Genomic DNA, 12,557 nt, shown 5'->3' with positions numbered 1-12,557 from the left:
ATGGCGGCTGTCAGTGTGAGGGGCTTCTGTGTGTGTTTGCTGCTTCTCCTGAGTCTCACGGCGGCTGCTGAGGAAAAGAAGAAAAAGAAGAAAGATATCCGGGACTACAATGACGCGGACATGGCCCGGCTGCTGGAGCAGTGGGAGGTAACGTATCCTGACAGAGCTGTGCCGCATCTCCGGTACCTGAATGAATGAAGAGGTCCAATACCACAATGACGTGTTATAGATGTGTGTGTATTAGTCCTGAGAGTTGTCACATCAGTGTATGATTAGTATTCTGCTGGTTACCTCATAACCGATGTCACTGATTGTTCGATGCAATGTTTCCTTCTGAAGTTTAGCATTTTAACCACTTCTAGATGTGAGTTTGCACCAACAGTAGGTAACGGTAAGCCGCTTGATAAAGGATCCTTAACCTCAAGCAGAAACATAAAATAGAATGTTGCAGAAATATCCATTAAAATTTACTAGAACTTTGGCTCAAGTTTAGGCAGATTTGTGGCGCTTGTAATACTTACCACATTTAGGGCTAGTTCACACAGGGCAAAATGGTCAGGATTTAGACTCGGAATTCACGTCAAAATCTTGCTGCCTCCCATTGAAATCAATGGCAGCCAGTCATTTCCTTTTTTCACGAGTGGTTTGTTCCTGCTCACGGAAAAAAGAAGCGAGCTGCCCTTTCTACAGTCGGATTCCGTGGCTGATTCAGCCGCGGACGTCCGCTTTGCGACACCTCCCTCCCGACTAGGCCTATTCATTTGTGCCTAATCCGGAGCGGAAAGCCGCGATGGAATGTGCACACGCGGAACCCCGTGTGAACTAGCCTTTAGGGTTGTACATATTTTTTGAGACTTGGAGGAATGGATGTGTGTTGTTAGAATGTTTCTCAGGCTAAATATATTCATGATCTATCCTAAGGGTAGGTCATAAATATCAGATTGGGCATGTCTGAGAGCAGACACCCCAACTAGGTAGCTATTTTCAGTAGCTGATGCACAGGCAATTGAGCAGGAAGCAGATAGCCTTGTTCTATGTGTAGTGGCCAAGCCAGGTTACTACAGTTTAAAGGGCTTTTCCAGGATTTAACAAAAATATATATATTAGACTGGGGAAGGTGAGAAAAAAATACTCACCTGTCCCTAGTTCTCCATTGTCTTCCAGTGCAGTCCGGTCCTGCTGCTGAGGCCTCAGTGAAGGACATTGGACGTCACAGTGTGGTGGAGACTTCAGGGCAGCAGGATCGGACCATGTTGGGACGTGTCAGGACCGACTTTTTATTATCCTGGACAACCTTTTTAACTCCCATTCAGATGAGTAGGAGACAAGTCTCACTATCCTGGTTTGGTCACTACACAGAACAAAACTGTCTTCTTCTCGCTCCCCTGCTCCATTCTCTGTGTATCAAATGCTCAGAACAGCTAATTGGGTGCAGTCCGACAGCCAGAACCCCCACCGATCTGATATCGAGGAACTATCCTAAGGATAGATCATCAATATTTTTAGTCCTGTAAACCCCTTTATGATGTACCAAATTGAACAAAATTTTCAGTTTAAAAATGGTCTAAAGTATGTCAAAAAAGGATTGGCCTAATCTGCATGCACATACTCGTATTATTAAAAATAAAATTAAATAAAATTTGTGCGGTTTGGATAATTGAAGTGACAAAAGAACACGAGTTTATGATCAGGTATATAGTTATGAAGAGAAGACTCCCTTTATGTTTTCCACCTCTCTCTGCATTGACATGGCAACTGGTTTGTCACTGCCTTGAGGGATGAGGAAGGCAGGGGAATATGAGATTAAATGGGAATGTCTGCAGTTAAGATTGTGTATTTATTATGTATGTTTTTTGTTTTTTCTCCCCCCCCCCTCCAGAAAGATGATGACATTGAGGAAGGTGACTTGCCTGAGCACAAAAGAAAACCTGCCCCTGTAGACTTCACAAAGATTGACCCCAAGAACCCAGAGAGCATCCTGCAAATGACCAAAAAGGGCAAGACTATAATGATCTTTGCTACTGTGTCTGGAAACCCAACAGAGAAGGAAACGGAAGAGATTACCAGCTTGTGGCAGGGCGGCCTGTTCAATGCCAACTATGACATTCAGAGGTAGTGCAGCCTCTTAGAGAGTTTGTCTTATTTTTAGGTTCATGAGGCAGTTTTTTTTTGTTTTTTTTTTAATGGGATCCTATCACTCAGACACAATGTTTTTTTCTAGGTACCACGTTGGAATAGTCTTAACAAAGGCTATTCGTCTCCTACCTTTCGTTGTCTCTTTCGCACCGCCGTTCGCCTACAATCCCGTTTTTTCTCGGTATGCAAATTAGGTCTCTCGCAGCACTGGGGGCAGGCCCCAACACTCAGACAGCACTGGGGACGTCCCCAATGCTGCGAGAGAACTCTCTCCATCTTTGTCATCAGCGTCCTTTTCAGCCCCTTCTTCTGGCGGTGGCCTTTAACTTCTAGGCGTCGGGCCTTGGGCAGAGCAGACTGCGCATGCCCACAGGCCACAAGAAAATGGCCGCTTACAATACTGTGCAAGCGGCCATTTTCTTGTGGCCCCCGTGCTGTGAGAGAGCTAATTTGCATACCGAGAAAAAACGGGATTGTAGGTGAACGGCGGCACGGAGAAGACGACGAAAGGTAGGAGACGAATAGCCTTTCTTAAGGATGTTCCTATGTGGTACCTAGAAAAAATTGTGTCTGAGTGATAGGATCCCTTTAAAGCCTGGAGCCAGATGTATGAGCTCCCTTATTTGCACATTTGTAAAAGCATTTTTAGGGATTCAGTTGAGGGTACTTCAGAGGCTATATGAGAGTTGGTTCACATCTGCATCGGTATTCCGTCTAGGGGAGTCTGCATGGGGACCTCCCGAATGGAATGCAAATGCATTTGCAAGCGCTGTGCAGTGACAGCACATGGACCCCCCATAGACTATAATGGGGTCCGTGTGCTTGCCGCCAGATCTCCGAACAGAACATGCGGACAGGAAAGTAGTCTATGGGGTCCGTGTGCTTTCACTGCACAGCAATTGCATTTGGTATTCCATTCGGGTGGGGGGTCCCCGTGCAGACTCCACCGGATGGAATACAAACACAGATGTGAACCAATCCTGGTATCATATGGGTCATTTACACAACCTATTTGCAGCTCAGTCAGATGAATGGGCTGAGCAGTGGTACCAAGTACAAGGTGATAGACAATGCCGTGCTTCTTCAGACAGCTGGTTAGTGTGGGACCCCATCATCTTTAATTGATGACATATCCTAAGGAAATTCAGTACTGACCCGTTAAGCTGATGTCAGGTTTATCATTCTTTATAAGGGCTTTTATGATAACTGTTTCATGTGGATAGCCCTTACCTACACTAGTAAGACTAGATCAGGAGCTTCCAGTTTTAGTTTTTGATCACTATATGGTTTGTAACTATTTCTTTGGTTCATTGCAGGTTTATTGTGGGACCAAACCGAGCTATCTTTATGCTGCGTGATGGTGGCTATGCCTGGGAGGTGAAGGACTTCCTTGTGAGCCAGGAAAGGTGTGCAGATGTGACTCTAGAAGGACAGGTGTACCCGGGCAAGGGAGGAGATGGCAGCGCAAAAGCCAAAAACCTGAGCAAACCAGAAAAAAAGAAAACAAGTGACAGCAAGAAGTCAAAGTCCTCCACTGAAACAAACAGAGCATCCGCTGCCAAGGAAGACTTATGACGATACCCTGAGGTTAAGGACTCTTAAGGATAACCATTCTTTTCTTACATATCTAGAGCAATATTTGAATAGATCTCTGTACAATTGCTCAGAACCCAGGATCAATTTGGTCATACATTAGAAAATGTCCTGCAGTTGTTAGCTGTCACAGACATTTTCCTGTCCTCTTGGGAGCTGATACATATTTTTGTATAAGTAAAAAAATTCCCAACACTGTTGGTTGTCATAAGCATAAAAAACCTCCTTGTGTATGGCCAGATAGTTGTGTGTGCAGTGACGCTACTCAATATGTATCGCCATAGCTCCCCTATGATTTATATGTGAAGGACACATGTATGAAGCAGTTGCATGTGGCAACCAGTCAGATACCGGCTCCAGTTATATTTAATGGCGACCAGTAAGTGACAAGTGATTAGCTTGTGTTAATATCCAATCTGCTACTGATCAGATGAAGCATTTTCTAATTGTTTCTCTGCTTTCTTACTCTTGTGACATTTCTTATATTATTATTCTGTGCTAGATTATCAGACTTGATAGGATGCAAGTTTAAAGACATGAGGAACTTACCTTTAGCATCCCTGATGGTGAGGTGTGCGAAGAGGCCATGGCATTTGATACACCAGGATGCTGTATACTTGTGTGTGACCGTGCAGGGCATTCAGATGAGTAGAACAGTGCTGTAATTCCCTACACGGCTATTACTATGTACTGATGAGAACAGTGAAGAAACTGCTTATAGTGAAAGGTGCTGAGAGCCGATCCCCCAATGATCTAGTGATGGACCAGGGGGACACTATATCCTAAAGATCAGCCATCAATTTTGTGAAAAGGAAAACCCCTTCAAGAATGAGGCCACACGTTGCAGAAAGAAAGCATTTTGCAGGCCTAGCAAAGAGAATGAGATTTTATTTCATCTCATCCACACAATGGAAAAAGTGCTGAGAAAACAATGTTTTTGTTTTTTTTTAAAATAAAGTACCAGTGAAATGTTTCCCACAGACTAAGGCTCCATGTACACAGCAGTGGGAAAATGGCATATGGTTAATGTTTCTTTTTTTCTGTGGCTTTAGACAAGAGGTTTCTCAGCAGAGCCTGGTTAAACCTAAACACATTGTAGTTATTTAATGTGTAGAGGTCTCTATCGGTAACATCAGGACAAATGTCTAATCTGCGGTGACACAGCTGAACGCTCCCCTGCACTGCGAGTTACAGCCTAGTCCAGGTGACCCACAGTGTTGCAGTGTTTCCTGAATCTTGTCTGGTCTGATTCATTTTCTTTTCACTAATTCTTCTTCTTCTTAGTATAATTTGTTACTTTCAAAGCTGTAATTGTAGTAACAAGATGTCTCAGTATTATTCTGCCTGATGTACGGTACAGCCAGTCCAGAGATTTCCTATGTATAGACAGTGGTCGTATACTGTACATTGTGCCAATGATCCACATTCAGATGGTGCTTTTTATTTGCTCCTGTTTTGTATCACAAATGTAATAATTGTATTAATAACAATACATAGAACGTTTTCAACTTCTGTCTCCTTGATCTTTAGTTTTCTGAGGGTTTCCAGAATAGTGTAGCACATGGTTGTCAAACTCTGTCATGCAGTATAATCCTATTTGACATGTGAGAAGATACCAAATGTCTAATAGAGAGTGTAGCAAACCTGTATTAAGCTTTGTTTGTTCCAGATTCTGTGCTTAAGCAAAGATCAAGTTTGTTTCTATATGAAAAGGTTCAACTTAATATCTGATGTGAAGGAAAAACGTCCTTAATTGTAACATTTTTTTCAATAAATATCAAAGTTGGCCTGTGACTTTGTCCAAGTTTTTAATTTTGGCCCACTGTGTGTTTGGGTTTGACACCCCTGGTGTAGTATGGTACATATTCTAGTGGAAACAAAATGGATGCCTCATGGATTCATAGGAATGTAATTGTGGGTGAAGGATCAAACCTTTTATATAGACGCATTTCTAGAAGAAGGGTTTGCCCTTGTTATTTCTTCAGTTGTTCGTCCAAACCCCTTCAAAAATGATCAAGTGGAAATGAAAGTAAATGAATGCCAGTTGACTTCAATAAAGCAGAGTCTTGTGTACAGAGGTACCATACTTTTTTGTACTTCATCTTTCTGTTATGTAAAATAAATATACAATACTCTATCAGATACCAGTGGGCACCAGTTTTTCTGTAGATGTCATTTCCCAGAACACCGTGCAGATCGGTGCCAGTTTTTCATATGGTCATGGATTGGATTAAGCCACTGTTCACACTGGTTTTAAGGCTTTATTTTTTTTTTTTACAAATTCTAAGAAAATTAATGTTCCAAAGCTATAACTGCAATTTATGGAGAAATCAAGCCCCTTCTATTACAGGCTGCCAATGGCAGCTTATAATAAAAGTATAGTCATGAGAGACTTGGGGCCCTTCAATAGGCCACCTGCAAATCCTTCGTACCTCAGAGTACTGTATAAGGGAGGCCCAGGGATGTGGTAAGATTAATATACATACTCGCCTCACCTGGGTTTCCTGCGATGTACATTCTCCGTTCCTAGGTGTTGTCGGTGGCCCTGGAGGACTTCTGTGGACTGGTTGGACCTTATTGGTCACATGGAGCGTGTCAGTGACATTCCACTTTGATGTAGGCCTCGGTGAAACCCTTGGTGCTGTTGTCATAACCCAGGAAGCCAGAACGAGCCTTGGATGCCTCTTGGAAGCTCAGGAAGGTATTACTGTTTATTTCACTCTTGGGTCGGAAGATCCCTGAATTATAATAGAGCTTCCAGTTTGGTGCAAAATGAATCGCACGAGGTTTGCCCATCTCTGTTGCCTTCATGGAGTCTTCCGTAAACACGTAACTTGGGTTAAAAAAATAAAAAATAGAACTTAGGGGCCACACGGTGGCTCAGTGGTTAGCACTGCAGCCTTGCAGCGCTGGAGTCCTGGTGTCCAAATCCCGCCAAGGGCAAAAAACCATCTGCAAGGAGTTTGTATGTTCTCCCCGTGTTTGCATGGATTTCCATCCCATATTCCAAAGACATACTGATAGGGAAAAAATGCACATTGTGAGCTCTATGTGGGGGCTCACAATCTACATTCAAAGAAAAAAAAATAGAACTTGAACCACTGGATTTTTTATATGGATGGCCTGTTCTTAGAATAGATCCTTCACATAGATGGGTGGAGAGTTGGCACTGACACTTGACAGACCCACAAGTCAGCTGTAAGAGGCCACAGGGCTCATTTGAAACACTGTATACCAGGAATAGCGTATAGTGTTATGACTGTGTCTGGTCAATCAGCTCACCTAAACAACCTTCTCAAAATGTTGACCATGTTCTATGTCAATGGCGGCTATTCTTGCTCTAACAGACTCCCTTTAGCATTCAGAGGCTATTTTTTATTTATTTTTGTTATATTAAATGTTACATTTGCAAAGTGCAGTTTTTCACTAAATAAGGAGTATACAGAAAGACACATTAGTGTAGAGTCTCCCCAGTTCTAGTGTCAGAGAGTTCCCTAATACACTATAATCAAATCCAGCACCGCAGAGACATCCGATAAACCTCCGATTTATAGCAGTATAAACATGGGCCGGCACATTGAATTAAAGAATGCTTAGTCCATATGTCATCTGACAGTGGCCAACATGTGGCCACTCACATCTGGTTTCATGTTCCAGTGCTGCATAGCCATTGTTGATATACCCGCTTAGGGCGTATGGACATGTTACAGGTGAGTCCAGAGATCTGAACCACTAGCAATTGTTTATAGTTTTTTCCCCACATAGAAGCCTCAAAATATTTTTCTCTTTAGTTATTTTTTATGTAATGTCTTTTAAGAAGAAACAATAATCAAACCAAACCACTGCTAGAATTACTAAGGAGTATGTTTGAATTGATGTTATCACTAAGCATTGATTGTCCACTAGATGGCAGCATGTAACTGTACAATCCTCCCCTAACATACAGTCATATAGTTAACACCAAGGGGAACATTGTGATGCGCTGAGCAATAGTAAACCTCACTGTCTAGAAGTTATAGCTCCACTGTCGTTTTACCGACTCTACTGCTATTCCTTGTACACTTGATAAAGTTTTTGGATACAATAAAGACTATTTACTGTTCATCTGGTGAAGGGCAGTTCCTTACCTCCAACCTAGCCTTGGTTGGAATTCGGTCCTTCTGTTTTACCAACTCTGGAACTTTTGAGAGCATTTTTTGCCCCCCGACCCTCTGGATGCTATGATTGCTATTAATCTGCAGCAGTCGGAGTATCTCCTGACTCTGGTGGCTTATTCCAGGCCTTGAGTGTATTGCATAGCCGAGTGACAGAGGTAATACAGCTCCTGCGCCCACGGCATTACAGTGCCGTACTGTTACGGCACAGAGCATTAACTATACCCTCAGTACGACGTTATAGTATGTTTGCAGAGCATTAAAGGCGTCTCTGAGTTTTCATGAAAAGTTGAAATAGGTGCAGGGTCTTTCAAGGGTGGGTGTGCAATCATCTTGGGGGAACTGACCCAACTCCCAACTTAATCAAAATGGTGTAGAAGTATAGAGATGGCACTCTATAGATTGTCTGCATTTACTTAGACTATTTGTAGAAAGTCATAACACATATGACACTTTTAGTCTTATTGAGTTGAAGTTATTGCAAAGTATTGGGTTCATCAGCCATGTGATCTTGAAAGGCAGAGGAATTAATGGCAAATTATGAGTCGTTTCACTTATGTAGATGGTCAGGTATAGACCGCTTATATGTGGGAGGAGGAGGATGATGAGTGTCATGCCCGATGAAGGGTGTCAACCTGAAACTTCAAATGTGTTGTGACTTTCTACGAATAAAGTATAACTAAATGCAGACACTCTATGGAGAGCTGTCCCAATCCTACACTAATGTGTTGTACTATCAGTTTTTCTTCTACTAATAGCCCAGTTATGGCTGTAGCACATTTTACATTTCTCTCTGTGGCACGGGGCATGTACAATACATAACAGTATGCCTCTCTCTCTATTTCATTACTACTGCAGTAGTAGTACTACTTATTTCTATGTAATTCTGCCAGGAGTGACTGTTAAGTAGCATGAACAATAGGAAACAAACAGCTGAGAAAAGACTAAGTGAACATAATATAGGAGATCCAAGGACACTGGACTGCAAATTCAGGACATGATGCAGCCAAAAACATAGGAAAAGAGAAATCTGAGCACAATAAAAGAAAGCTCTTACTGTCAGTAACTGATAACCTATCTGCAATAACACAAACAGCTAATCACTAGTATATAGAAGTACATACATTCTAGAAATTGTACAATTCTTTCACTGCCTACTGTGCACAGAGAAAGCTGCAGATATGCTATAGGGAGAAAAGCAGCCCCTCCCCTCTTCATTCACTTTCTGAAGACAGAATAGTCCCTCCTCTTTCCTAGTTGTCTTAATCTGATGTACTGTAGATATGGACAGAGCTTCCCTAGTAACAGGGAGTGAACAGTGAATTAACTAAAAGAGAGACACCTAGTGGCGAGATCTTTAGAGCAGTTTTTGCAGAAAACAGCAACTTTTTAAAATAAAGTACATTATATTTTGGTCCAGAATCAAATGCTCTATAAGGGGGCATTCACAATAAGTATACGCTGAGCTGATTTTGAACGTAAAACACGTTCAGAATCAGCGCGTACAAAGCAGATCCCATTCATTTCAATGGGAGCCAGCATATGAGCGCTCCCCATTGAAATGAATGGGCTGCTTTTTTCCCCCTATTGCTTTCAATGTGATACGCGCGTATGTAGAAAAAGTATATGTTTAACCCCTTCCCGACATGCGCCGTAATAGTACGGCGCTGCTGGGAAGGGCTTCCCGCAAACCGCTGTACTATTACTGCGGATGCATGGTGCGCACACAGAAACTGTGTGCGCACCATGCACAGCGGGTGTCAGCCGTAATACACGGCTGACAATGCCCTGTAACACCCACGGTCGGAACCGGGTCCGATCGCGGGTGTTAACCCCTGAGATGCCGGTGGTCAACATGACCACCGGCACCTCCGGGGTTTCGTTACAAAATGTTGCCGATCGGCACCCCCCGCGCCGGTTTCGGGGGTGCCGGTGTTCGTAGGGGGCAGCCTGGGGTCTGATCAGTGACCCCGGGTCTGCCCCATCACTTACCCCCTCCTCGCATCTGGCTGATCCTGCCGTAAATGAATAACACAAAAAAGTTCAACACAAAGCCTGTGCGTCTACACAGGCTGTCAGCCTGTGCGTCTACACAGGCTGACAGCTTCCTATACATTGCAATATACGTGTAACATGTGTATTGCAGCGTATCTCTATTGAAGCAGTGATCAGCCGATCACTGCTTCAATCCCCCATGGGGACAGAAAAAAAAAAAGTTGGAAAAAAGTAAAAATAAAAAAGTTTAAATAAGTTTAAAATAAATTAGAAATAAATAAAGACCCAAAAATCCCTTTTTCCCCATATAAAATGTTTTATTATGTAAAAAAAAGAAAAACCATTACATATTTGGTATCGCCGCGTCCATAATAACCTGAACAATAAAATGAAAACATTATTTAACCCGAACGGCGTAAAAAAAAAACGTAGAAAACTGCACAAAATAATGATTATTCACTACCTTTCCCTTACAAAATGTTCAATAAAAAGTAATCAAATGGTCATATGAAAACCAAAATGGTACCAATAAAAAGAAGAGGTCTTCCCGCAAAAAATAAGCACTCAACCAGCTCTGTCTAGCGAAAAATAAAAACGTTATGCCTTTCAGAAGATGGCGATGCAAAAATAATTGATTTTCTTCCCTAAATTGAATTTTATTCTGCACAAATAGCAACGCATTAAAAAATAATATAAATGAGGTATCGCCGTAACCGTACCGACCCGCAAAATAAAGGTAACATGTTACTTATGCTGTACGCTGCACGGGAAAAAAAAATGCTAAAAAGCAATGTCATTATTGATGTTTCCTTTTACATCCCACCCAGAAAGAGTTAATAAAATGTAGTCAATAAGTTACAGGCCCCAAAATGGCGGCATTGAAAAGTACATCTAATACCGCAAACACCAAGCCCTCATATGGCCACATTGCCAGAAAATAAAAATAAAAATCTACCTTGTACAATGTGAAGACAAAAACCCCAAAAGTCGCCAAATCATTAGGACATAAGTGGCTGCGACTAGAAGGAAATGTATAAGCTGTGCGAGCGTTTTCAGGGGACACCCCATATTTAGAGCTTATGAGAGAGAATACACCAGCGCTGATCCCCCAGAATGCTCCTCTTCCCCGTCTGTTTCATAGTAGCTAGTGGGAAAATAGAATGGGATTTGGTGTACCCAATTTACTCCGCACAGCTTACACATTCACTTCGGGGTTACTAATGCTCACTACATCACTTGATAAATTCTTTGAGGGGTGCCGTTTTCAAAACGGGGTCACTTTCTAGAGGTTTCCACTGTTTTGACACCTCAAGGGCTTTGTAAATGCGACATGGTTCCTGAAACTGATCACAGCCAGATCTGCCCTCTAAAAGCTCTTTGGTGCGCCTTCCCTTCTGCGTCTCGCTGTGCGTCCATATATTAGTTTACACCCACAAGTGGGGTACTGTGGTAGTCGGGAGAACTTGCATAACAAATTGTGGGATGCGTTTTCTCCTTTAACCCCTTGTGAATGTGCAAATTCTAGGGCTAAACGAAAATATTAGTAAAATAAAATCAAATTTGAAAATTTCACCTCCATTTTGTATTAATTCCTGTTAAGCACTTATAGGGTTAAAATACTAGGTATATGTTGTTTTGGCTTACTTAAGGGGTGCAGTTTTGAAAATGGGATGATTTATGGGGGGCTTTAATACAAGGGTCTTTCAAAACTCCTTCATAACTGGATTAGTCCCTTAAAAAATGGGTTTTGGAAATTTCTTGAAAATTTTGAATATTGTTGTTTCACTTGTAAATCGTATAATGTCCGTAAAAATTAAAAGGGTGACTAAAGTTTGATGCCGACATAAAGCAGAGATCTGGGACATGAGATTTATGATATAATTTTGGCGGTCTGACTATCTGTATGTAATGTACATCATTTCAAACTTTATAAAATGCATATTTTTCAAAATTTCCACCAAATTTCCTATTTTTTCATACTTAAACACAAAACATATCAACCAAAATTTACTAGTAACATGAAGTACAATGTGTTACGAAAAAACAATCTTAAAATCACTTTGGTAAGTTAAAGCATTCCAAAGTTATTGCCCCATAAAGTGACACGTCAGTTTTGAAAAATCGAGCTTGGTCAGGAAGTCAAAAAGTGCCATCGGCAGGAAGGGGTTAAGTTTCTGGTTTTGTTTAATATAAATATATACTGTAATTTTTTTTTCTGACTTTAGTGGAAATTGCAGAGGTTCAAAAATTATGTACGATTTTTGTGCAATATTTGATCTCTCACTTTAAAAACTTTCAAGAAAATTGGATATAGTCAAGTCTAAAGAGAGTCTGTCAAGTCTGAAACTCATTGCAAACTAATAATAGAGCAGTGTAGGAGCCTTTAATAGGAGAAGTACTATACCTGTGTGGTCACAGACCATGAAATACTACGAGATAATTATCTTTTTATGGATGTGTCAATCAGCCTGCAAGTGCACCAGAGGCGGAGCCTGATTTACCAGATTTTCTTACAGTTACAGGTGCTCCGATTCTCCTCTGGAATCACCACCCAACGTAATCGGTATACATGTTATTGACAAATTCCGCCTCAAGTGCTCTTATAAGCAGATTTTCAAGTCCATAAAATAGTATTATCTCAGTATTGCATGATTGGTTTGTGGCCATAGTTCTGTTCCT

At 41.6% G+C, this 12,557-nt stretch overlaps 1 protein-coding gene across 1 annotated transcript; it reads left to right on the top strand.

Annotated features, from left to right (window-relative positions):
• On the top strand, positions 1-5,567 carry MESD (mesoderm development LRP chaperone). The gene is made up of 3 exons (XM_075273300.1): positions 1-147; positions 1,880-2,112; positions 3,453-5,567. Exons 1-3 carry the CDS (start codon positions 1-3, stop codon positions 3,709-3,711), a joined length of 639 nt encoding a protein of 212 aa, XP_075129401.1. The 3' UTR covers positions 3,712-5,567.
• The last annotated feature ends 6,990 nt before the right edge of the window (positions 5,568-12,557 follow it).

Source organism: Leptodactylus fuscus, chromosome 5, assembly GCF_031893055.1.
Source record: "Leptodactylus fuscus isolate aLepFus1 chromosome 5, aLepFus1.hap2, whole genome shotgun sequence".
Classification (NCBI taxonomy): Eukaryota; Metazoa; Chordata; class Amphibia; order Anura; family Leptodactylidae; genus Leptodactylus; species Leptodactylus fuscus.
The sequence above is the reverse complement of the archived record's forward strand: the minus strand, read 5'-3'. Positions and strand labels throughout refer to the sequence as shown.